The sequence below is a fragment of the Crinia signifera genome, chromosome 4 (assembly GCF_055691185.1).
Source record: "Crinia signifera chromosome 4, ASM5569118v1, whole genome shotgun sequence".
NCBI classification, from domain to species: Eukaryota; Metazoa; Chordata; class Amphibia; order Anura; family Myobatrachidae; genus Crinia; species Crinia signifera.
In genome coordinates, this window is record NC_139220.1 from 286,609,090 (window position 1) to 286,636,887 (window position 27,798).

The window sequence follows — 27,798 nt, forward strand, 5'->3', positions numbered from 1 at the left end:
AATGCATTTGGATGCATTTCTGTTAAGAATCGCATGCGATGCGATTTTTTGCTATGCGATGGACATCGTGGGAGCCGTGATTCTACACAAATACCAACATTTGTGTTGTACAGTATGTGGCATTGTGTACAGTATGTGGTATTGTGTACAGTATGTGGTATTGTGCTTATTTTATGTCTCTTTTAGAAAAAAAGAGTTTTATATTTGGTGAAAAGAAAATGACATATCTATTTCAAAGTCTGGTCATTCATTTATCTATGGTGAGTAATTACCTTCAGCCAAACATTTTATAATCTGCCCAGTGCCCACTCTTTGGTGTGATTTGCTATAGCATGGCTGAGGCATTTGGGAGGACCATTAACATCCCATTGAGCAATCAATAGTGTCCAACAAGACTGCTAGAACTGTAGACCTGTCACCTGCCATAGTGCAGTTACACTATCCTTACTGATTTATCACACCATGAGTCGTATGCAGAAGTGTTTATTGGCGGTCGTCTGTTTTGCATTTGCAACATTAAACTTCCCTAATGTACATCTGTGCGGCCGGATGTGCAAGGACTGAAATGTCCACATGTAGCGCCCATACACGCTATATTACCTATTGCTGCGTCCTTATCTGCCACCATGGTATGCCCCATCAAAACTTGTACCAGCCAGGCAGATGCAGATTCCACATCTGTCCACCACCTCCTAAGGCTGTGTCTGTGCATCTGGTAATATAGCCACCTGCATTGACTTGCCCCAAACACTTCCATAAAGTTTATTACTAGCCACCTCCCAGTCAGCGCCTAGGAACACCCATCGCTTTCCCATATCATTTCTGATACCACACAACTTGACCACAACAGTGCCTTTGTGTGGACATTCTGTACCTCACATGCACCGTACGACTCTTTAGAATTGTTTGCGCAATTACAGTTGCCTACTTTCGCTCAACTACGTGTACATTGGTGTTGCGTTTGTATGGCAGTCATCTCTGAATTGGGCCGATGGGCAATATTCTTGTTCTAATTTCTGTTCTGTTATTATTTCAAATTATGATCGGAGAATAACAATACGCACCTGTAGAGACCATAAAATGATATTTTATGTACTGTGTTATATTTATTGAATTGGCCAAATGACCAAGAACCATGCATTTAAATCTTGCTCAATAACTTTCCAGCTCTCACAAATATTCTGTTACATAATTAGTTTTCCGCTTTAAATGTCAGTGCTCGCAGCTTGGTATTATTTCTGTGATGTAATCCATGGCTTATGACATCATTACATCATTCTTACAAATAAACTTTATTATTCCACAGTGTGATGTTGTCCCACAAAATGAAAAGGCATTTGCTGGTAAAAACACTAATCATTTAAAAACTAAAAATATGACCCTGTTTATCTGCTGTCTGCACACGCTGAAGGTGACAAATATCTTATAGGAAGGCTTACATTTGGAGGATGTTTCCTGCGTTCTTTCTCACAGAAGTCCAATTAGGAAGGTGACATAATTTTCTATTTTGTAATCAAACTTCACGTGTCAAATGACATGATTTTTTTTTTGACATGTGCCAAAATATACTGGTTGTATAAACACCATACAAAAAAAAAAAAAAACATTTTCGACTATAACAACAAAATATTGTGGATGTAATGTTCCCAGAGTTGCAGGGCTTCTAAGCCTGCCCCCAGAATCCTGTGAAACTAGCCAATGGGACTCTGGGGGCGGCCTTAGAAGGAGTGTGTGAAGCTTTATGGTAAGTTCTGGGTGCAGCACAGCACCTGACACACATCATGAACCAGCCAGCACATTTATGACATACATCAGAACATATGCAAAGCGGTTCCTCTCTGTACTGTGCTGCGGCGCGGCTGATTTGCACCCATTGATGGACATTCTTAATGTGAGAAAGAGCATGGGGTGGCCCAAGTAATAAAAGGGAGGGGCTTAGTTTTCTGGTGGTGTGGGGCTAAGCCAGAGGTGGGCACAGGCGGCCCCTGAACAGCTCCCGACTGGCCGCTGCAGCTGTATGTGTGTCCGATGGTGGCTGTGTGTGCACACGACATAGTCCTGTGTAGCCAGCGCTCAGCCTGTGCATGGCAGGTGCCAGGCGTGTCCCGGCATATGTGCAAAAGGCTGTGGAACTATGCCACGGCAGGTGTGTGGAATTACTAAGGGGGGAGCTGGTGTGTGGAAATGTGAGGGGCATGTGTGGCATTACTGATGGGAACAGGTGTGTGGAATTACTAATCTGGGCAGGTGTGTGGCATTACTAATGGGAGCTGGTGTGTGGAATTACTGATGTAAGGGGCAAGTAAAAGGGGCCTACTATTGTGTTGCATGATGAGTAAAAGAAGTATATTGTGTGCTACAATACATTCACCCCCCCCCCCCTTTCGAGTGACCACACCCCCTATATCTGGAGTGCGGCCCTCGAGTATCCGTTGTAAGTATTAAGTGGCCCCCACAGCAGAAATAATTGCCCACCCCTGGGCTAAGCTCTGTGCCATTGTACTGAGTAAAAAAAAGTAATACACACTGAGAGCAAGTAGGCAAAATCATCAACCATTGGTGGATGTGAACCATCAATATTTATTCCTACTTATCCTCATCAGCATGTGATCCAAATCTGTCTGGTCAGAACAAATATCTGGTAATGTATGGGGGCAATGACAATCAACCATCTGCTCCCAAGTGCCACAAGCGCCATTCCCAGACCTGTTGCTATATCCCACTGTCCTATCCAACTGACTGACACAATGGGGGGGAATAGATAAACTGGAGATTAAGGGTGTATTGAATCAACCGCAGCTATCTCCCTGCTCGTTCTCAGTTGAGCAGACCGAGAACGGGACAGGGTCACGGCTGTCGGGCCAACTCGACAGCCGTGACCCCAGATTGAATTCCCCCCATAGTGGAAAGATATAACTCACCAGCCAATCAACTCCCAACTGTCATATTTCAAACACAGCTGATTGGCTGGTGCGTTATCTCCTTCCACTTTATCTCTACTTCATGTTAAATACATCTGTCACACAGGCAGGATGCTGGGGCATTCAGCTGTCTGCATTTGGGTACAAATACAGGCCAGGATAGCCTTGCATCTGCTCAGGTACACTATGGACTGTATAGGTACACATCATGTGAGGGCATGGTACCTATATTCCTTATTATTATTATTATTATTATTGTTACAATAAGAGCCATCTCTGCATATAGAACTGGTGTGTGGGTTTTACTTCTATTCATTTTACATATCTTGAACCTCTGCTGATATAAAATACAGTGTAAATGAGTATTCAGCATTAAAACTATTTGTTGGTTTGTGCAATACTAATAATGTTACACCCGTGCACACGGGCTGCAGGTAGAGGGAGCTAGAGCACAGCTCCTCCCCAGGCCTTGCTCCATGTGGCTGTGAGAGAGCTGCCTGGGGGAGATCAGGACTGTCCCCAGCAGGTACTCTGCTGCTTTTTTGAGAGGGGTGTATTTGTGTGTATATGCTGTGTGTATGTGTGTGTTTGTTTGTAAATGATGTGTTTGTACATGCTGTGTGTATGTGTGTGAAAGAAATGTGTGTACAATCTGAGTGTATGTATGCTATATGCATACCTCCCAACATGAGGAGGGACACAATGCTCTGTTCCTGGACTTCCTTGTTAATGTATGATTGCCATCACCTGGGAGGTATGTATACAGTATGTGTCTGTCTGTGTATGGTGGGTGTGTGTGTGTATGCCTGTGTGGACATGCTTTGTGTATGAATGTATGCTATGTGTGTGTTTTCTTTCTTTGTGTATATATCAGGGTTGCCGACTTTCTTCTTCTCCTCTCCGGGAGAAGCCCGGAGAGGAGAGATTCAGTAGCTGCTCAGGGGGCGGGGCTTAAGCGTGACATCACTAAGCCCCGTCCCCATGCTGTTAAACCAGCTAATGTAGTGATCTCCGTGGAGGGGGCGGGGCTAAAAGGATGCGATTGTGTCATTTTAGCTCCGCCCCCTCCTCTGAGACCCGAGGATTGCGGCATTTTAATGCCGCGATCCTGGGTACAGCGGGGGTCCCCCCTGAATCCGGGAGGGTTGCCCACCCTTCCGGGGGGCCGGGAGGGAGCCCCGATTTTCAGGAGACTCCCGTAAATTCCGGGAGGGTCGGCAACCCTGGTATATATGCTGCATGTGTACAGGCTTTGAGTATGCTATCTATATGTCTGTGCCTGCAGTGTGTATGTATGCTATGTGTGTATGTACAGAAGTGTGTGTGTGTGTGTGTGTGTACAGTGTATAAGTATGTGTATATATATATATATATATATATACTATATATACACACACACACGCCATGTACGTATATGTACAGAACCCCCCCCCCCTGAGAATCTTGCGTTTGCTCTTGAGTTATGGTGGGACTGGGGGGTATATTTGTCTAAAAATAAATAAGTTGTTTCTGCAATTCAGGAGAAAACAATAATATTAGAACATTCTGCATCTTTTTATTGGATTCAGACATCTTGGAGATAATAGCAATCAACCAAGATTTCTGTTGTTATTTACTCCCATACATGTTTGTTCCCACCAAGCTGAATGAACTATATCGGGTACTCTTTACCTAGCACGGCGCCCATCGCGGGCATCGCGGGTACATTTATGTGTGGCCGCGACGCGACCGACGCGATGCCCGCGATTTCCCATTGAAAACCATGTTAAACATGGAAATCGGGTCGGTCGCGTCCGGCCATAAATGTACCCGCGATGCCCGCGACGCGATGCTCCCGATTTACCATAGGAATCAATGTTAAAAGGCGCGATGGACCCGATTTTACTGTTAAATGGCTCAATGGACCCGATTTGGCCCTAGAAATCAATGTTAAATGGGCCACAGAGCCCATTAACCCTTAAATGTCCCCCCCAATTTTTAACGCCACCCCACCATCCACGCGAACCCGAAGTGTGGCGAGCGCAGCGAGCCCGCGAGGGGCGGCGGTACGCGTCCTCCGACCTTTTCATGCCCTACTATCCACTAGGGCGTGGAGTGAGAATATAATAGTGTGGCTATCGCAGCGAGCCACCGAGCCCGAAGCGTGGCGAGCGCCCCCGTGGCGACGCCGACACCTGTGAAGCCCGCGAGGGTACGCGTCTACCTGTGAAGGTATCCGCGTCCCCTCGCAGGGCTCGCTGCGCTCGCCACGCTTCGGGCTCGGTGGCTCGCTGCGCTCGCCACACTATTCTATTCTCAACTCCACGCCGACGTGGGTAGTAGGGCATGAAAAGGTCGGAGGACGCGTACCGCCGCCCTTCGCGGGCTCGCTGCGCTCGCCACGCTTCGGGTTGGCGTGGATCGTGGGGTGGCGTTAAAAAATTTGGGGGGACATTTAAAGGTTAATTCTGCCTATTTGGGCTCTGTAGCCCATTTAACATTGACTCCTATGTGGAAATCGCGGGCATTGAGGCATTTGACATAAAAATCGCGGTCAATCTGCCTTTTTAACATTGTTCCCTATGGGAAAATCGCGGTCATCGCGGGCACCCGATTTTGATGTACCCGCGATTTACCCGCGATGCCCGCGATTTTACCCCCGACGCCCGCGATTCTAATCGTGGGCGCCGTTCTAGGTAAAGAGTACCCTATATCGTTCAGTGACATCATCAGATTTGACTGCATGTTGCGACGATAGGGGTTATCATTAACAATCAGCTGAAGCATGCTTTGTTAACACAATAGTGTGTGCACACTGAAGGATATGCACAGTGATATCGTTAAAAAAATATAGGTACTTGTTTCCTAGCACGGCCACAATCGCGGCCATCGGGGGTAAATTTTAGTGGCCTGTGACGCGACCGACGCAATGCCCCCGATTTTTCCATTGAAATGCATTGAAAACAGTGAAAAATCGGGTCGGTCGCGTCGTGTGCACCTAAAAATGCTTAAATGGTCCAGACGCGATGCCCACGATTTCCCCATAGGGAACAATGTTAAATGCCTCAATTTACCCGCGATGACCACGATTTCCCATAGGAAACAATGTTAAATGGATCAATTTACCCAAATCAGCATAGGGAAGAATGGTAAATGGGCCAGAAACCCCAAAAAAAACCACAGAGCAGTGGAATGTCCCCCCAAAAGTAGTTGACGCCACCCCGCCATCAACGTGAACCCGAAGCGTGGCGAGCGCAGCGAGCCCGCGAGGGGCGGCAGTACGCGTCCTCCGACCTTTTCATGCCCTACTATCCACTATGGCGTGGAGTGAGAATAGAATAGTGTGGCGAGCGCAGCGAGGGGACGCGGATACCTTCACAGGTAAACGCGTCCCTTCGCGGGCTTCCCAGGTGTCCGCGTCGCCATGGACACCTGGGAAGCCCGCGAGGGGACACGTATAACTGTGAAGGTATCCGCGTCCGCTCGCCACACTATTCTATTCTCACTCCACGCCCTAGTGGATAGTAGGGCATAACAAGGTCGGAGGACGCGTACCGCCACCCCTCGCGGGATCGCTGCGCTCGCCACGCTTCGGGTTCACGTTGATGGCGGGGTGGCGTCAACTACTTTTGGGGGGAAATTTCAATGTTCAAGGGTGTTTTTGGCCCATTTACTATTGTTCCTATGATAATTTGGCTAAATTGAGCCATTTCACATTGTTTCCTATGGGAAATCGTGGTCATCGTGGGTAAATTGAGCCATTTAACATTGTTCTCTATGGGAAAATCGCGGGCATCGTGTCTGGCCCATCGCACCTGATTTTTTTAGCGGCCGCGATGGCCCCGATTTTACCCCCGATGACCACGATTAAGATCGTTGTGGCCGTGCTAGGAAACAAGTACCAAAATATATTGTTATGTGCATCGTGAATCTTCCTCCCTCTAGGACAGGCATTCCCAACCACGGTCCTCAAGGCACACCAGTGATATCCAGGCTTAAGCACAGGTGACTTAATTAGTATCTGAGGGATTCTGATTAAACCATCTGTGCTGAAGCCTGGAAATCACCAAAACCTGCACTGTTGGTGTGCCCTGAGGACCGTGGTTGGGAATGCCTGCTCTAGGTCATGCACTGAAACTAGAGGGAGGAAGATTCATTAAACATGCTTGGGATAAGCATATTGATATCCTTACAAAAAAATAAGGACCAAATATGGTTTGAGGTAACATGTTTAAAAAAGGGCAGACTAGATGGGCCAAGTGGTTCTTATCTGCCATCAAATTCTATGTTTCTATTTTTCTTCACAGATAGTTAAATAAAAATAACAACATAGGCACTGATTAAATCTCCTGTGCTGTTATGGCTATCCTTATAACCTGGACCTGAGCCATGAGGACTGTCCTTGGAAACCCATACTCTACAGCCTAGCTTGGAATAGCCTGACAAGAAATATCATGCTAAGCCCAATACTCTATGTAAACTAAAGAGAAAATACACACCATTGTCCACTCGTAACATGCACCAAACCATACAAGATGTAGCAGTGGGTAATTAATATGGCCGCTAGTTATTATTTCTGATATTAAGTCCAAAAACAAAAAAAGAAATCAGACTTTTTCACAGTCAAGTGCCCGGTAAAGGCTGTAACAATTAATAAAGTTTTCTCATTTGAAGCTCTCCTAAGTACAATGAATACTGCATGATGGTGCAGGGTGCAGCCATGGCCTGAGAATATGAATACTGCAATCTGTGACGATGCAGTCTGTACACACGAGATTGTTCCTCTGTACACCAAAGTTACATGAGCTGGGCCGTGGTTACACATCTGAAGTACGGATGTTTGTGTCATCTAGACTGAATGGAAATGGATTGTTGCTTATCCGTTGGGGCTCAGACATGTGCCTGGCTCTGACCATCCCTTCAGTGTATTCGCTAGAGTCCCCCAATGTCACTGCTCCACACAGCTCTGTTTCATATTTGGGAACTGGGGTCCAGGGCTGCCAGGATGATTTCACTGATGTACTTTTCTCCAGTGGCCGCTTGACATCACAGTTGGGTAAGGAGTGGATGGAGGCTGGGGAGGAGACTGGCATGGAGGCACGGTTTAAAGACATGGTGCGTCCAAAAGGCTCCTGTGGGGAGAACACATTTCTATGAGTTACATCTTACATAGTCATCCATATGCAAAACTAGTATTAAAAAGCTAGTTATGGTTATCAGCTCCTTGCTATGTATGTTTGGGGGAGGGAAGAGGGCACATATATATGAGTCCCCAACAAATAGTGAAAATTATAGTACAGTCACCATCTTCTTCCTAGGAACCCCAGTATGTCACCCACCTACATAATCATCCAGACAGTAAATACTGCAGAGGATGATGGAATAAATGTATATGTACAACATCAGACTTGTAGAAGGATTTGGAGAATCAATGTATAACTTATCATATAATGTTAAGTGATTGATTGATTCAGCCTGTGTATGGTAGGGATATCATATTTTATTCATTATAAGTGCAGCAATTACATATTGCCTTTGGTGTTCCGTCGGAGCAAGGTATATACCTGTGCTACACTCCTGTTCTTAGAACCATATGTATTGTGAAAACAGGAATGTAAACGCAACACTATCATGATACCAAAGGAACAAGGGGGTTTATTCTAGTTCATTCTTTCTGACAAAATCCTTCTTAGATGGACAAAACCATGTGCACTGCAGGGGGGCAGATGTAACATGTGCAGAGAGAATTAGATTTGGGTGAGTTATTTTGTTTCTGTGCAGGGAAAATACTGACTGCATGATTTTACACTTCAATATAGATCTCACTTTGAAGAAAAACCCCACCCAAATCTAATTCTCTCTGCACAAGTTACATCTGCCCCACCCGCAGTGCACATGATTTTGTCCATCTAAGAAGGATTTTGTCAGAAAGAATGGACTAGAATAACCCCCAAGGTTTGATGATGCACTGTAAATCCGCAAAAAATTCCTAGTGTGCGCAAGCACACATGGCCACTAAAGTTGATTCTATTCTATTCACAAAGCTACTATGAGGCATTATTCCTTGCAGCTTGTCTATTAAGGTATTACAAACCATAATTAACAACATTCTCAAATGGAAACTGGGGAAATTAGGCCACATGTCTGCACCACCCAACCACAGCCTAATACACTCTAACTGAACCTGTATTTAAAAATAGAGGTTAAACCCGCTTGATTTTCCCTTTCTGCAGTATAGGCTTAATTCAAGATGGATCGCTAATTAGAGAATTCACAATCCATTTGGTTATTAAGCAACTGCTTGTGCGCAGTATTCGCATTGCGCAATTTGGGAATAAATATTCGGACACACAGCTATTGCAGTTTGATTTACAGTAAGCCAGCATTTAGGGGTGGAAACATGGCGTTGTCTGGGTATGTTTGTGACAACACACCCAGAAAACGCCATACATCTACGAATGCATCACTAGTTGTGATGCATTTGCAATGGGCATGTATTCTTTCTGTCTCAATCTATGTTGAATTAGGCCTATAGTAGATAGTACTGATGTTGTAGCATTGTAACTCTTCCTAAATGGTGCCAGGTTAAAGGGGTATCCAATTAGCCATGGTATAAGCACAGCTAATGGATTCACCCTAAGCTATCCTATCGTCCCAGAAAAGCCAAGATTTGTTTTATGGGGGATTTTGTATCACCTGCCTCAGACAGGAGAAACAAAAATCCAGATGAGTGCCGGCTTTTCATGGAAGGGAAAGCGAAAACATGCTAGTTTCACTGAACCTGCATGTTTTCTGGAGAGAATAGATTTCTTTCTGTGCGACCTAATAGGATTGCTCAAACATATTGACAAAACATTGGGAAAAAAAAAAACACATTTTCACATCCGTACCATGCTAACTGAAAATATTTTATTATCAGTTGGTTTCATTGAAGTGAACCACACAAACTGTTAGCATACTTCATAGGAAGGGCCGGTTAGCTAGGACCATGACTTCAACGAAATTAGGTGACGTGCAGAAAAAGTGGCCAGGTGAGGCACTGCCTCACCTGCCATAGACTTTTTACTCCAGAGTTTTGATTATAAATTTTTTTTAGAATAACAAAAATAAGAACTTTTTTTTATATATACTTTGTATTTGATAATTGTTTTTGACATAGTTTATAAAATTAAAACTGTAGCGTATATGTTAGTATGACAGGAAAGGCTCTGCCTCACCTTCCTCACCCCACTGCACGCCACTGTTAGATACAGGAGTACCACTGCAGGTGTCCTGCTGACTGCTTGTGGAATAAGATCCTTATATAGAGACCTACATCATGGGAACCAGAAGAGGGACAGGAAGGGCTTCTTTGGACAGAAACTACTTGACATTACATCTTCCATAGAACTGTGGCAAAAGCCAGGAGACTTTGACATTAGTTCCTACCTTGTAGTCTTTATACAATAATGTCATCCCTTCCAAGCAAGTGAAATAAATCAAACAAAAGAATGTGTACCCCTAACTATGAATGAGGTTATTTGTTTTATTCATTGCACCACCCAACCACAGCCTAATACACTCTAACTGAACCTGTATTTAAAAATAGAGGTTAAACCCGCTTGATTTTCTCTTTCTGCAGTATAGGCTTAATTCAAGATGGATCGCTAATTAGAGAATTCACAATCCATTTGTTTATTAAGCAACTGCTTGTGCGCAGTATTCGCATTGCGCAATTTGGGAATAAATATTCGGACACACAGCTATTGCAGTTTGATTTACAGTAAGCCAGCATTTAGGGGTGGAAACATGGCGTTGCCTGGGTATGAAAACGCCATACATCTACGAATGCATCACTAGTTGTGATGCATTTGCAATGGGCATGTATTCTTTCTGTCTCAATCTATGTTGAATTAGGCCTATAGTAGATAGTACTGATGTTGTAGCATTGTAACTCTTCCTAAATGGCACCAGGTTAAAGGGGTATCCAATTAGAAATGGTATAAGCACAGCTAATGGATTCACCCCAGGCTATCCTATCGTCCCAGAAAAGCCAAGATTTGTTTTATGGGGGATTTTGTATCACCTGCCTCAGACAGGAGAAACAAAAATCCAGATGAGTGCCGGCTTTTCATGGAAGGGAAAGCGAAAACATGCTAGTTTCACTGAACCTGCGTGTTTTCTGGAGAGAATAGATTTCTTTCTGTGCGACCTAATAGGATTGCTCAAACATATTGGCAAAACATTGGAAAAAAAAAAAAACATTTTCACATCCGTACCATGTTAACTGAAAATATTTTATTATCAGTTGGTTTCATTGAAGTGAACCACACAAACTGTTCGCATACTTCATAGGAAGTGCCGGTTAGCTAGGACCATGACTTCACCGAAATTAGGTGACGTGCAGAAAAAGTGGCCAGGTGAGGCACTGCCTCACCTGCCATAGACTTTTTACTCCAGAGTTTTGATTATAAATTTTTTTTAGAATAACAAAAATAAGAACTTTTTTTTTATATATACTTTGTATTTGATAATTGTTTTTGACATAGTTTATAAAATTAAAACTGTAGCGTATATGTTAGTATGACAGGAAAGGCTCTGCCTCACCTTCCTCACCCCACCGCACGCCACTGTTAGATACAGGAGTACCACTGCAGGTGTCCTGCTGACTGCTTGTGGAATAAGATCCTTATAAAGAGACCTACATCATGGGAACCAGAAGAGGGACAGGAAGGGCTTCTTTGGACAGGAACTACTTGACATTACATCTTCCATAGAACTGTGGCAAAAGCCAGGAGACTTTGACATTAGTTCCTACCTTGTAGTCTTTATACAATAATGTCATCCCTTTCAAGCAATTGAAATAAATCAAACAAAAGAATGTGTACCCCTAACTATGAATGAGGTTATTTGTTTTATTCATTTATTTTATTTATAAAAAAAATAATAGAAGTTAATTATCATATTACGTAAGAAAATAATTGTACAGTTTAAATACACACTAACAATTTACTTTTAAATATTCCCTAGAAAGGTTATGCAAAAAGCCAGCAGGGACTTCTAAACCTGTGCCAGCCCCTATAAGCAGAGATTTATTACACAGATTTATCACCAATTATGCTGACAGTATGATACGCATCTGGCTGGAATGCCAAACCTCAAATTGCTAAACCTTGTTTTTCTGCATGGAAAGTTGATAATGTGATCTTGTGAAATCTCAGTATTACTTTAGGTGTGAAGGAAGAATGTCCAAACGCCTTAAAAATATGAAACATATGTATGACAAATGTTAGATATATTTATATCCAGGATATTAAAAATCTATTAAAATGAACTTCCTGACGTGCTAGATTGGCACGCATGCGGAAATGGTTGCTGCAAAACTGATGTGTAGAACGGTTGTTTTAGAGACGTTTGATCTCATAGCATCCTATTTATTATGCTTAAATGCTGTAATACAGATACAGGGGTAGCTGTATGAAGCAGTGATAAGGGAGGAGAAGTGAGACAGAGGAGATGTGGCCCATGGCAACCAATCAGCTGCTCTGTATAATTTTATATTATGCAAATTATAGATGTTACTTGAGTGCTGATTGGTTGCCATGGGCCACTTCTCCTCTGTCTCACTTCTCCCTTATCACTGCTTCATACATCTACCCTTCAGTTTGCACAGGGAACTCTTTTACCTACTTTTCTCCCTTCTAGTAGAATCCCGCCCCTCACCCCGCCCATTTCACCAAATTGTGTAGCCTATTATGAGTAACTTGTTCCTTCTAAATGTCAGTCCTCATTTTAGAGGATGGTCCCATTTCCCTAATCATTTAAGACCTTTGTTCTGTTGGGAGGTGATTGTCATTCATACCCAGAAGACCATGTTTCTGTGTCTGTCAACAGTGCTTCCAGCTGTGACGGGGTGTTTTAAAGACAGGGGAGCAAAATGGAGTTGTGGAACAAAAGCATGCCTCTAGGGATGTGGCATGCCACAGAACAACATGGTCATATCCTCAGAAATGTGGGGTCCGTGACTCTTTTTATACAGTGTTGAAGGTTTAGTTGGACACCATAGTGGCTCAGTTGTTACCAGGCCTACATCATTCAAGAGAATGATGGATGGAGTTTTTGTATGTTTTGTTTTTGTGTGCGAGGGTTTTCTTCATGAACTCCACTCCTGGAAGCTGCGAGAGACTCACCAAATTTCAGGTACTTCCCTACACTCTGGAAGACCAGGTGGCTCTCCTGCACCTCACACTTCCTAATGAAGTGGGCACAATGGGGAGATAATATGGGTCATCTTGGGTCTGCAGAGAGAGGGTAGGGCTAATTGATGCTATCTGCATCCCTTGATTTGTAGCATCGGGCCATGGCAGGGGTGGGGCCTATTGATGTGGAGAGACAGCCCGTCCACCAAAGCTTTCTTCAGCATCTCATCTCTGGACTTCTCCCAGAGAGGAGATAAAGTTGTCAAGTAAGCAACATATACAGATAGGATAACTGGATTCTGAGAACATGAACCGTAGTGTATGATTGAGGGAATTTGGTCTGTAAGCCCCAATGGGGCAGGGACTGATGTGAAAGACATCTTGGATCTACACAGTACTGTGTAAAATATGGTGGCACTATATAAATAAAAAACAAAAAATTATTCTACTGTCTGAGGGATGGTCTAAAAGAAAACAGGTGCAAGTTTTTTACAACCAGTGCAACCGCCTCATGCTTTTGTTTGCTAGAAACACACAGACAGGGTGTGCAAGTAGTGGTGTCACAGAGCCTAAGCTCTGGGGTGGCACTGCCACGGCCATCTTCTTGCAGGGTGCCTGTAACTGTTACCAGTATCGCTGCTGCAGTGCTGCTTGGAGCGTCATTTGTAGGCCCAAAACATGCATACTGCAGCCTGTGCAGCCACCCGCCCAATCGGTATGACGCCATGATGTAATTCAGTCAGAGGTTGTGACCGTGGGCATGGTCATCACAGGGCACAGTGCCACCCTGTCACGGCACCACACATTGGGGACGACAAATGTAGATAATCATCATTTGTTGTGTATTTATATATGGCAGTAATATTGTCACACAGCTAGTACAATGTATAATATGCATGACACTGAGTGTGGGCATATTTCTCTTCTCTGTCTGAGCTAGGGGCTGGTATAGTAGTTAAGGACTACAGTTATTTTTACACTTTTTTATTACTTAAGACAAATAAAAAAAAAAAATATATATATATATACCCGGCAGCGTGTCCTGAAGGTCTGAACAGCGGCATTAATGGCTTTTATCCAGCTGTCCATCTCCCGGGGACTGTCAGCCTATGAGAGAAGTGTGAAAAAGCATTTATGTTATAGATGATTCTATTAGGACGTTATAAACAATTGACTGTAATTTTTATTACCACTTTCTTAATTAATATTTGCCCATTCTGTCATGTATGACATTCCCTTGTGCATGACGCGCCCTCGTGAATAACGCACCCTTGTGTATAAGGGATCCTTGTGTATAGTGTGCCTTTTGTGTATAATGCTCCTTTGTATATAATGCGCCATCGTGTATAGCACGCCTTGTGTATAGCGCGCCTTGTGTATAGCACACCTTGTGTATAGCGCGCCTTGTGTATAGCGCGCCTTGTGTATAGCGCGCCTTGTGTATAGCGCGCCTTGTGTATAGCGTGCCCTCGTGTATAACGTGCCCTCGTGTATAATGTGCCCTCGTGTATAACGTGCCCTCAAGAACGATTTGCCTTCACATACAATATAACATGCTTACATGTGTAACATGCTTTCATGTGTAACATGCTTTCATGTGTAACATGTTTTCATGGAGAACAGTAGAAGGCATGAGCTGCTATGGTCGGGGTTACGTCCCCTGTGCCTGACCTGCTGTTCGAAGCATACGGGGGTCGGGATGCTGGCAGTTGGAATACGGACGCCAAAACCAAAAAAACACTGGTCAGAAGACTGGCGCCGGAATCCCGATATTGCTGACAATGCCGGTGCCAGAATACCGACTGTCGGCATCCTGATGGTAAGTATGCCGGGAAGGGGGTTAGGGTTAGGCTGCAGGGGGAGGAGGTTTAGGCAATAACATAGTAGTATTGGGTTAGGATGGGGGTGGGTTTTGGGTTAGGCAGCAGTAAGGGAGGGTTTGTATACTCATCTACTAGGTGTCGGGACCCCCCCCCCGGGAAGCAGCTGTCAGTCTTCAGACCACCGGCATCCCAAGCACCAGGATCCTGATTACAACACCTGTAGGTTATCACTAGAGGAGCACATGAAGGACAGTGCCTGATTAACCAATAAGCTGATGAGGCTGCAGCCTAGGGCGCCAGGACTCGGGGGGGGGGGGGGGCATCTTGCAGGTGACAGCTGAGGAAAAATGAAGGCCTAATTTATTCCATGCTTTTTGCTATCACCCTTCCCGATGTACTGCCAGATGGATGTGCCAATGTAATTTACAGATGGAACCATTACTTTATGTTTCCACGCCACAGGCATTAGCTCCTACATGCCAGGTGTATATTTGTCATTATCTGCACATGGGCAGTATGACTAACGAGTACCTGAGCTCCCATACTGCAGCATGACAGGGGGAGATACAGGTGTATTAGCCTAGGGAACCTGGAACCTTTAATCAGGCCCTGCATGAAGAGAAAGCCTGGGTTTCATGAGGAAGGAAGGCATGTGTGTGCCCTGTGAGCCGGGACTGACGTCACTCTGACCTACAGAATAGCCTCTATTTGCTGTGCTCAAATCCTGTCAGCAAAGTTTTATGTAGTTCCAGAAGGGAAGTAAATAATGTTCTGGCTAAATAACCCACATTTCCATTGAAATGTTTTTGTTTTTCTGTGTTTTTTTTTTTTTTTAAAGGCAAATCTCCCAATCTTCCCTAAGGTCAGCCAAGGGAAACATCCAATATTACATCTAACACCGTTTCTACTCTTCGCTGAATATTAGAGGAAGGAAAGGACGTTGGCTTGTTCTGGACATGACATTTCATGACTCAATTATAAGACCTGCCAATATGTGTCAACAGCATGACAGAGGGAGATATATGAAACCCTCTATTATATTCCTTATAATACAATACATGTATACAGGGTATACTCCTGGCAATGTACAACATTTACAGAACTTTAGGCCTAATTCAGCTAGGATCGTTAGTTAGAGAAAAAACAGTTGCCTGAGATCAGAAAAGTCTCCACCCAGACAGAAAGAAAAAATACAAAATAGCACCAGTCTAGGCCATACACTCATCAGCTAAAGAACCAGACAGGAAGTGGTCATCGCTGACATCAGAGGATCACCTGAAAACCACCTGGGCATGCCTGCGTTTTCACAAACACACCCAGAAAATGCCATGGTGCCACTTTCAATGCTGGTTTCATGTCAATCAAACTACTTCAATGCCTACGGATATTCATTTGCTAATTGTTGCTGTGCAATGTGAAAGCCGCACACACGTAGTAATTCAATATGAAACAGATAGCGAATTCACTGATTAGTGATCTATGCTAAATTAGGCCATTTGTCCAGTGAGATCAAATGCAATGTGCACATTTTGGGTCACAGATCCCCAAAAATCACAGATTGTGACTTTCAGGAACACGTGCCTGGGGGGTTGGGGGGCACAGGGGCTGCATAAATGTCATACACAGCCACTCTGACCCAAAAAATGGCCAGCTAGGCTGCACAGCCAAGGGGCAGCCGGTAACCTGCAAACGCTTCACTGTGTAGCAAAGCGCTCGCACTTAAGCGATGTACCCGCACAATTTTGTGTAAAATGCACACTACATTTTGCATGATGAGAGCTGCCATGGACATCGCCCCTTATCTAGGATCCTCCAGAGGGGAGTCCAGCACCTATGTTGTGATATGATGTTTCATATAGTTACATAGTAGGTAAGGCTGAAAAAAGACTTGCGTCCATCTAGTTCAACCTGGTATAGATATCCATTGCTGATTTGGTAGGTTCTGGTATTTTACAGACAAATTATATTTCTTATTTGTACCCATGGATGTTTTTCTCCAGTAAATGTTTGTCCAACTTTGCCTTGAACGCATTTAATGAGCCAGCCGTTACCACCTCTCTGGGAAGAGAGTTCCAGAGTTTGACTGTTCTGACCGTAAAGAAATTCTTTCTACTAGCTGAATGAAATCTTTTTTCTTCTAATCTATACTCATGCCCTCGCGTCCTAGATTCCTTTCTAGTAGAAAATAGGGTGTGTGACAGTTCCTTATATTGGCCCTTGATATACTTGTACATGTTGAGCATGTCCCCCCTTAAACGTCTCTTTTCTAATGTAAATAGTCCCAAATTGCTTAATCTCTCCCCGTAGCTTAAATTCTCCATTCCCCTAATAAGCTTTGTTGCTCGCCTTTGGACTTTTTCTAATTCTATGATGTCCTTTTTATAGTGTGGGGCCCAGAACTGTACTCCGTACTCTAGGTGAGGTCTCACCAATGCTTTATATAGTGGCATAATTACCCTTGAGTCCCTAGTTTCCATTCCCCTCTTAATACATGCCAGAATTTTGTTGGCCTTTTTTGTAGCTACATTACAATGGGCACTACATCCTAGATTGCTGTCTATTTGGACTCCTAGATCCTTTTCAAGTATGGAATTACCCAGTTCCTCTCCGCTAAGGTTGTAACTTGCACACTGGTTGTGTCTCCCAAGGTGCATAACCTTACATTTATCTACATTGAACCTCATCTTCCATTTTTTTGCCCACTCATCTAGAATTGCAAGATCATTTTGAAGCATGGTGACATCTTCTGGTGATTTGATGACTTTGCTAAGTTTTGTATCGTCCGCAAAGATGGATACATTGCTGAGTAACCCTATCCCAATATCGTTAATAAAAATGTTAAACAAAATGGGCCCCAAAACCGAACCCTGGGGCACTCCACTTAGTACCGGTATCATATCTGATATGGCACCATTCACAACCACTCTTTGTTCTCTATTACATAGCCAATTCCCTACCCATCTGCAGATATTTTCACCCAATCCTAGGTTCTCCATTTTATTAATCAATCTCTTGTGTGGGACAGTATCAAATGCTTTAGCGAAATCTAGGAAAATCACATCTACAGCATTTCCATTATCGAGGTTTTTGCTAACCTCTTCATAGAACCCTAGTAGATTAGTTTGGCATGAACGATTTTTCACGAACCCATGTTGGTTAGTACTGAGTAGACGGTGATGATCTAAATATTCCTGGATACCATCCCTTAAAAATCCTTCAAATAGTTTAACCACAATTGATGTTAAACTAACGGGTCTGTAATTAGCGGGATCTTCCTTTTTTGAATATTGGCACTACCTCTGCTATTCTCCAATCTTTTGGTACTATACCTGACGATAGTGACTTGCTAAAGATATAATGTAGGGGGGTAGCTAGTTCATCCCTTAATTCCATTAATACCCTCGGATGAATCCCATCTGGCCCTGGTGACTTATTTGTTTTGAGTTTGCTTAGCCTCAGTATTATTTCCTTCGGCGTGAAATCCACAATGAGATCTGGCTTATTTGTCCTGGCTTATTTGTCATACTTCCACCTCATGTTTTATTATACATTTGTGATGTTGTTTTGTGAGGTGCAATACAGCAGATGTTTCAGTTGTTGGCCTCATCTCTTACCACATGGAATACTGTTTTGCACTATTTAAACATAAAATAACATTACCTGGATATAGAATGTCCTGGGGCCGGTGATGACTTCAAACAGGTTGTCCCTCATCAGTAAATCCCTATTAGAATACAGGCATTTTATAAGCAATGATTGGAAATATGTATCAGTTATACAGCACAGTACCTGACAAGTGGCAGCAGACCTTCTGTACATTAAGTCAATATCCTTGAGAATGCTACACATCGATTCACAGGCAAACAAGGACCTGAGGGGCAGATTTATTAAGCTTGGTGAAGTGATAAACTTTCTGTTTTTTATCACCGGCCAATCAGCTCCTACCTGTGAAGTTACAGGCTTGGTTTGAAAAATTACAGGAACGAACCGATTGGCCGGTGATAAAAACCAGACACTTTATCACTTCACCGAGCTTAATAAATCTACCCCAGAGTGTCAGTATAACATGCGTGCTATCTGTGCTCCTCAGTGTAATTGTATTGCACATTCTGCCATTGTAGATGAAGCTAAATACATGAGTTTTCTGTGAATGGAGCCCCAGCCTCCATGTGACCAGCACTCTGCGCTAGACATGACCTCATTAAGATGGGAAGTAATTATGATGTTCCAGTAATTATGTTTAGCAGCTGATGTGTGACGGCTGTACAGCTGTGGGTCTGAACTCGGCATGTGTGAGGGCACAAACACGGCAGTGTCAGGGCCGGACATCATGTTTACACATTTACACCACCCACATCCTCACCTCATGTCAGTGGCAAGCCGCACAGCTTTACCTGCGCACTGGCACTGCTTTATATAGAGCAGGGCTGCATATGAAAAGTGATCATTATGTAATGCAGCATGTTCATTATTGTGTATAGAGCTACTCCGCATCATTATCCAGTATAGAGATCAGGGCCATAGAGAGACATGGCGGGTCCAAGTGAAAGGAGAGGCGTGGCCCAATCCTGGGGATGTGGCCACGCCCACTGAAAAAAAAGAGCATTCCTCACCCAGCACAGCTGGATAGGGTCCCTCAGACAAGCTCGGAGCAGGGTAATTTGTACCGATGCCCATGCTACCAGATACTCAATTCTGAGACACTCCAGTAATTTGGGGGTTCCTAATTGGAACAGCGGGCCACATACAGCTTCTGTTCATGTGAAATGGATTTGCGTCTCGAGTGCCCGATGACACCGCTGCCCGAGTTTGTTGCTTGCTCTTACACTTATATAGGGTACATACCAGAACGATTTGGCCCAAACTGACCCGTTTAGAAACAATCTCGACCGATTGTATGTTAATTGGGCATGTTTTGGGCCATTTCTAATCTGATCCGATGCGCGGCCAAGCGGGTCGTTTGGTCGATTTTCAGATCCTACCTGCAGCAGGTAGGATCTGAAAACGACCATTCAACTGGGTACAGGTGACGATCGGATCGGACTCAGATCGTATGCAGATCGTGAGCGGGTCGTACTATAGTCTTACGACCCGCTCACGATCTGCATCGTTTTGGTGTACCCAGCATTACACTGGGATCTACAGGGCCGGAGATCTAAAAAGCAGGAAATATACTGTTACAGTATGTATGTTTTATATATACTCCAAACTGATGGATAACCACAAGAGGGCCCTGCACCAATGCTTCTAAAAAGACATCTGTCTCTGAAGCAGTTGTTCAGTTTATGCCCCTAGTACTGCCCTAGATCATTTTATGCCCCAAAGTATTGTCCTAACTCATTGTTTTCCATAAAGTACTGCCCTAGATCATTTTATGAACTATAGTACTGACCTAGATCATTGTATGCCCCACAGTACTTCTCTAGATAATTGTATGCACTAACCTAGATCATGTTATGAACTATAGTACTGACCTAGATCATTGTATGCCCCACAGTACTGCCCTAGATCATTTTCTGAACTATAGTACTGACCTAGATCATTGTATGCCCCACAGTACTGCCCTAGATCATTTTATGAACTATAGTACTGATATAGATCATTGTATGCCCCACAGTACTGCCTTAGATCATTGTATGCACTATAGTACTAACCTAGATCATTGTATGCCCCACAGTACTGCCCTAGATCATTTTATGAACTATAGTACTGATATAGATCATTGTATGCCCTACAGTACTGCCTTAGATCATTGTATGCACTATAGTACTAACCTAGATCATTGCATGCCCCACAATACTGCCCTAGATCATTGTATGCACTATAGTACTAACCTAGATCATTGTATGCCCCACAGTACTGCCCTAGATCATTGTATGCCCCACAGTACTGCCCTAGATCATTGTATGCACTATAGTACTGCCCTAGATCATTGTATGCCCCACAGTACTGCCCTAGATCATTGTATGCCCCACAGTACTGCCCTAGATAATTGTATGCACTATAGTACTAACCTAGATCATTGTATGCACTATAGTACTAACCTAGATCATTGTATGCCCCACAGTACTGCCCTAGATCATTGTATGCCCCACAGTACTGCCCTAGATCATTGTTTGCCCCACAGTACTGCCCTAGATCATTGTATGCCCCACAGTACTGCCCTAGATCATTGTATGCCCCACAGTACTGCCCTAGATCATTGTATGCACTAAGTAGTAATGATGGTTGTTGAACAGGTTTGGGTCTTGGCAACTCTCAGCAGCACATGATTAATTGGACAGCTGTTGCACAGTGTGTGATCTGTTCCATCACACGCACAGAGGGGCTGATTCAGACCTGTGCTCTAGCCTGTGTATATCAGAAGCCTAGTGAACAGGTAAACGCTGCCTGTCCGAGCTCTCCCCCCCACATCGAGAAATCATTTGATGGTCGCACACATCGAATGATTTTTCTCCCCTTCCGTAATAAGTCTAAATGTACTTTTTTCAGCCCACAGATCACCAAAAAGGGGGCGGGTGCTGTTGTCATGTGACATCAGCCGCCCACTCCACGCAGGCATCAGCACGTCTGCAATCCCAGGGGAATGACCAGCCTTTTTATGGGGACGCCCATAAAACGCTGGGCATTCCCCGCTGCCACTTACTGACCGCCCTAATTCCGCACCTGCTGGAGCGAACGGCTTGGCAAGTGTGATTGAACGAATTGTCAGTAATGGATATCTGTCAGTGTTTGTGTCAATAAGTGTTTACTGTGTCAGTAAATGCTTGTGTCAGTAAGTGGCAGCTGTCGTAACTTGTATCAATGTCAGTAAAGGATATTTGTCAGTTTGTCAAATACCCATCATAATTTATTTAAATGTAGAATGTTTCTTATAATACCTAAGTTTCCCTAATGTAATGCACTAAAAGATGATGTCAGAAGTCATAAATTATAAGCAATGACATCACACGCACGCACGCACGCACGCACGCACGCACGCACGCACGCACACACACACACACACACAGAATAACCTTTATATTATTTACCGGATTTCAAATATAATTGACTAAGTTCTGAGACCACAAGAACAGACAGTAAATGAGTAAATGTTTTGCTTTTTTTAAATAAAAATAAAGTGCTTCAAAACCCATTCTCTGCACTTGCTGCGACCCCCATATGTATGGCCCAACATCTGTTTATGCTCACTATAATGAACCGTTTATGTAATGTGCTCTTTGTGCCACTAGATGGCATGTGTTCCTTTATTATTTCCAGCTTGTGTATCGGTGGGAGTTAGATTGAAAACTTCCTTTGAGTATTTATATACCTAAAGGCCCCCATACACTACAAAGATATGATGCTGAAGTTGGATGCATTTTCCCTTGAACTCCCCCTGGACCTTCCCGGGAGTGATTACAGCCGATTTTGTACTTTGGTGTCATTTTTGCATAAGATATATCTCATGCGATTGATCTAGCCGATATGCGATATATCTTATGGTATACAATTGTACCATACAATATATCTGATGGGCTGGGTTAGGGGGCTAGAGGGACTGGAAATGTAATTCAAACATTCTGCAATATAGTGCATGCACAAAGAGCACTCCTTTTTCCATCCGATTCCGATAAATCACAGGTGCAGACCGACCAACCAAGGGTCTCCTATCTGACACTCATTGGACCGCGCATTGGATCGGATGGAAAACACAAATGACGTGGCACTATTCAGACGATATATCGACCTGAATGGTCGTAATCGGCCTTTAGATTAGCAATACTGTTACTGTACAGGATGGGTCAATCAGGTGATCTCTGTAAATTTATGAGGGTAATCCCAGATTTTTTTTTTTTAACAGAACCAACCCTAATTGGAGGAAGACTAATTACTACACATTAAAATTATGAATTATTTAAGATTATTTAAGATTATTAAGTGTTCTTCAGAGAACAGTTGTTGATGAATTGTAACCCCTTTTCTCTCTTATATGTACGCAGGAGATTTCTTTCAAACAAATTTTCTGAATAAGGTGGGAGAAAGGAGTTATGTATATTTAATAAAAGTTCTATATTATAAACTAGTAAGGCAGACCGACGTTTAAAGCTTCAAAAGTTAGTCTACTACCTTCTGTGTTTGTGTATGTGTGGGAAAGAGATGTAGTTTCTTTCTCTGCCAGCAGATGGCAGTGTTTCTGAGACTCACGGACACTAGACATATATATAATACGACCAAACCTGACTTTAAACCCGCAAGTACTTTCGATCCTCCTTGCAATAATGCTGCTATAGCTATGTTTGCTAAACTCATCAAAAGGGATACATTACCATTCATAGATTCCCAAAAAATCTCGTATTCAAATTTAACTAGACAACAGAATCTAGCAATAGACTCCCTGAAAAATAATAATTCATTAATAATACGCCCCGCCGATAAGGGGGGAGGGGTGGTCTTGCTTAATCGAGATGATTATGTTGAGGAAATTAAAAGACAGTTGAACGATAATACCTGTTATAAAAAACTCACTTATGACCCCACCTATAACTACAAAAAGGAAATCGATGCTATCATTGGATTAGGCTTGGGGAATGGGTGGATAGATGAACCTACTGCATTTTTTCTTAGGCAAAATCACCCGAGAATTCCAATTATATACGTTTTGCCTAAAATCCACAAAACGTTAATAAAGCCCCCAGGTCGACCCATAGTGTCATCATGTGGATCACTATGCCAACCTCTCTCGCAATTTGCTGATTTTTGGCTACAGCCAATTGTACAGAAAACTAATTACTATCTTAAAGACACAACTGACTTTATTGTAAAACTGAAAAATCTGGGCACTTTGCCTAACTCCTCCCTACTGGTCACAATGGATGTGGCCAGTTTGTATACCAATATAAGACACAAAGATGGACTTGATGCAGTCAGAAGTTTGGTTACCGCCAGTCCTCATTATGCAGGCCCCAACATTAATTTCCTATTATTATTAATGGAGATTGTGTTAACAAAAAATTATTTTCTTTTTGAAAATTCTTTTTATTTGCAGACCCAAGGCACTGCTATGGGGAGTAATATGGCCCCGGCATATGCAAATTTATTTATGCATATGTACGAGAATCAATACATTATGGCGAACGGTTTATTTTCATCTCATATATTTTTTTATGTTCGATATATCGATGATTTATTTATGATTTGGACTGGCGGTGCCAAACTTCTGACTGAATTTCTAGATCACTTGAATTCTCTTGATACCACCATAAGGTTTACCATGGCGTTTAGTGATACGATCTTAAGTTTTTTGGATGTAAATGTTTGTAATGACAGGGGAGTGTTAAGCACCAAACTCTATAGAAAAATTACAGATAAAAATACGTTATTAAATAATGAGAGTTTTCATCCACGCCCCTTAAAAAAGGGGTTGCCTCTCTCACAACTCATGAGGGTGGTGCGTATCACTTCTGATGTCAATGAACGGTATGTCTCTCTCTGTGAGATGGGAGAAAGATTTGTAGAACGAGGGTATCCTAAAATTGAAATAGATACTGCTATTGAACAATGTATGAATTATGCTCAGGATGACTTGTTGGTTGGACAGAGCAAGAAATCTAATGCAAATCGTTTAACATTTGTGTCTACTTTTTCAATTGCATCTGAACGGATCAAACAAATTTTTTTGAGGCACTGGCACATCTTGCGTTCAGACGAGACCATGGGACAGTTTTGTCTTGAAAATCCGTTATTTTGTTACAAAAAAAGTCATAACATCAAAGATATCATCGCTAAATCGGATATACAATCTGTCAAAAAATCTTCATGGCTAACTCCTAAAAATGGATTCTTCAAATGCTCCAAGTGTGTGAACTGCCAATTTGCCCTTACAGGTTCTAAATTTGTGGATCCCCTCACTAACCAAAGTCACAATATCAACCATCATCTCGATTGTGACAGTCGGTATGTTGTCTACGCGATTGTTTGTTCCTGTCCGATGATTTACATCGGAAAAACCATACGGACACTCAAGGAGAGACTGGCTATGCACCGTTCTTCAATTAAAAAAGCTTTATTAACCATTGATTCCAATACTCCACCTGTGGCTAAACATTTTGGATATAAAAAACATACTTTCAAAGACTTCCACTTTGTTGCTCTTGACCACATTCCTCCACTGCGGAGGGGAGGAGATCGTGGCAAATTATTGTTACAAAAGGAATGCTACTGGATCCACAAGATTAACAGTATGGCCCCCAATGGACTAAATGAAGAACTGTCCTTTCATTGTTTTATATGAATTATTCTCTTTCCCAATCATGTACTTTCTTGAATATTTTTATATGTTTGAATTTTTTTATGTTTGAATATCTTTTTTCCATTTGCATGCACTGTCACTTTAATTGTGCACTTCTCTGCGCTAATAACATGGTGTCCTATAATGTCCAAATTTTTGATTCTAAGCCCTTGAATTTTTTCACTTTATCACTGGAGACCGTGGTCAGTGGTTGATGCCTTTGATAATAGGTATCATCATGACAGAACGTGACTCCGATGTTCTGACTGTGCTGATGCACGTCTGCTGGCACAATTCAGCTTATTGCTGGGCTGCTGTCAGTGTGACGCGCTAAGCACGGCCGGGACAGTTGCCGTAGTAACGGACGCGGTGGGAGGTTAATTCCGACACCCTGCGCCACGTCACTTCCGGCGATGTTGTTCTGTGTTGCCGGAGAGACGGACGCTGTAACCTAGTTACACTGGGAAGCGGCGTCGCGTCACTTCCGGCGCCCGGGACAGGTGAGTAACATGTGTGTGTTAACCTGTGCTTTATGCAGGTGGGCTAACTTAATCATTAAGGACTCAATTAGTGACACTATTTATATGCGCACTGAGGTTCAGTCTATTGTGCTCCTGACGACGGCAACCACGTGCCGAAACAGCTGTTGAGCCTGACTGACTGTTTGCAGTGATGTATCCCGTTTCACCATGATGTATGGACGGTTGTATTATACCTTCAATTGCTGCAAAATGTTTTCACGTTTTTTCACTATAAAAGACTTCTCTTTTTTGCAAAGGTGTGCCAGCCTCTAATTGTCCATCTACAAACTTTCTACATGGTTTTTTGAGCACCCGCCTGGTGTATACCAGTAGTGTGCAAATTGCTTCTGCCCGGATATATATATATATATATATATGTTTCAGAATGGAATAGAGAAGCGCTTCATAGTGTAAAACTGTTTTTTATTTAAAACACATACAGTGCTGCGGCACATAAAATCAATGAGGACTCGTACCGTTAAGGTAACCGCTGTGGGCTGGTTACCACAAGTTTTTCAAAGAAAGCCTCAGGCAAAACTCCAACCTCCGTCAGGACTCAGCCGGGTAACTGGACACGCTCACCGCACGGACAGTGAGGGAAGCGCGCCGGGAACTCCAAACAGGAACGGACGCGGTGGGGAAGCCGGGCACAGGTACAGCAGACGTCACCAAACCCCGCCCTAACGTGTTTCGTATCAAACTTCGTCAGAGGGCGTCCTCATACGACGGTACGAGTCCTCATTGATTTTATGTGCCGCAGCACTGTATGTGTTTTAAATAAATACAGTTTTACACTATGAAGCGCTTCTCTATTCCATTCTAAAACAGATCCTTCTTTACCCCACGAGTCCCGGGTTCTTTGTTGGAGAAAGCTGCAGTCTTCTATATTTTGGACTTAGTGTCTCACAGGAAAACATCTATCCTGTCATTTGTCGTCTGGTTGGTGACCACATACAAGCGCAGATTCATCTTCCCTGTTGTTCTACATATATATATATATATATATATATATATATATATATATATATATATATATATATATATATACATACATACATACATACATACATACATATACATACACTGGCTCTCAGAGATCCTGTGCTACAATACATGATTTCCCACTGAGATTTTTTATTTTTTTTGTGATAGGAGCGATTTACAGCCTACCATCGTCTCCCTGAGTATTCTATAATCGTTTTTTAAATAGGTGGTCCAACTACTACCTCTATTATTGCACTAACAGTTGCTATAAAGGACACACCATCTCCACTTGATTACTATAAAGGACATTTCATCTCCATTTGTTCTAGAGGATGTACTACCTCTAGAGATTTATTCATTTGCCCCTGATGAATTCCTGAAGGATGAAACGCGATGGGCTGCGAATTGATCTTACATGTGACACCTTGAAAATGTGGATGAAATTACACTTGCTGGAAAACTCTTAATAAATGTTTAGGTACTTGTGGAGTATCACGGCTCCCACGACCTTCATCGTATGCTAAAAATCGCATCGCATGCGATCAAATCGCATGCGATGCGATCGCACCCGATTTTGCACTGAAATGCATCAGAATGCATTGAAATGTGTATTAAACTTGTGAAATGCCCCCAAATGCACCATAGTGCACCACCCCCACTATCAACGTCAACCCGAATCGTGGCGAGCGCAGCGAGCCCGCGAGGGGCGGCGGTACGCGTCCTACGACCTTTTCATACCCCCACTATCCACGTCGGCGTGGAGTTGAGAATAGAATAGTGTGGCGAGCGGACGCGGATACCTTGACAGCTATACGCGTCCCCTTGCGGGCTTCACAGGTATCCGCGTCCCCTCGCGGGGCTCGCTGCGCTCGCCACGCCAACTCCACGCCGACGTGGATAGTGGGGGTATGAAAAGGTCGTAGGACGCGTACCGCCGCCGCTCGCCACGCTTCGGGTTGACGTTGATAGTGGGGGTGGTGCACTATGAAAAATGGCATTTGGGGGCATTTCACTAGTTTAATACACATTTCAATGCATTCTGATGCATTTCAGTGCAAAATCGGGTGCCATCGCATCGCATCGGATGCCATCGTATGGCATCCGATGCGATCGCATATGATT

The 27,798-nt window shown here is 43.3% G+C and overlaps 1 protein-coding gene and 1 long non-coding RNA gene across 3 annotated transcripts in view; one reads left to right on the top strand and one right to left on the bottom strand.

The window, feature by feature from the left end:
* Positions 1-190: 190 nt before the first annotated feature.
* Positions 191-27,125, top strand: LOC146075554 (uncharacterized). The gene is made up of 3 exons (XR_014473592.1): positions 191-260; positions 22,884-22,915; positions 27,008-27,125. It is a non-coding gene; the product is annotated as an uncharacterized LOC146075554 (long non-coding RNA).
* Positions 6,649-27,798, bottom strand: part of PLEKHA2 (pleckstrin homology domain containing A2) — a 107,519-nt gene continuing 86,369 nt past the window's right edge. Inside the window, exons 11-13 of one of the 2 annotated variants that reach the window (XM_083184895.1) lie at positions 18,562-18,625; positions 14,108-14,185; positions 6,649-8,032 (exon numbers count right to left, since the gene is read on the bottom strand). In XM_083184895.1, coding sequence (XP_083041021.1) covers positions 7,718-8,032; positions 14,108-14,185; positions 18,562-18,625 — 457 coding nt within the window. In that variant the 3' untranslated portion in view covers positions 6,649-7,717. The remainder of the gene's footprint in view (positions 8,033-14,107; positions 14,186-18,561; positions 18,626-27,798) is intronic. The other variant, XM_083184894.1, reaches the window with a different exon arrangement.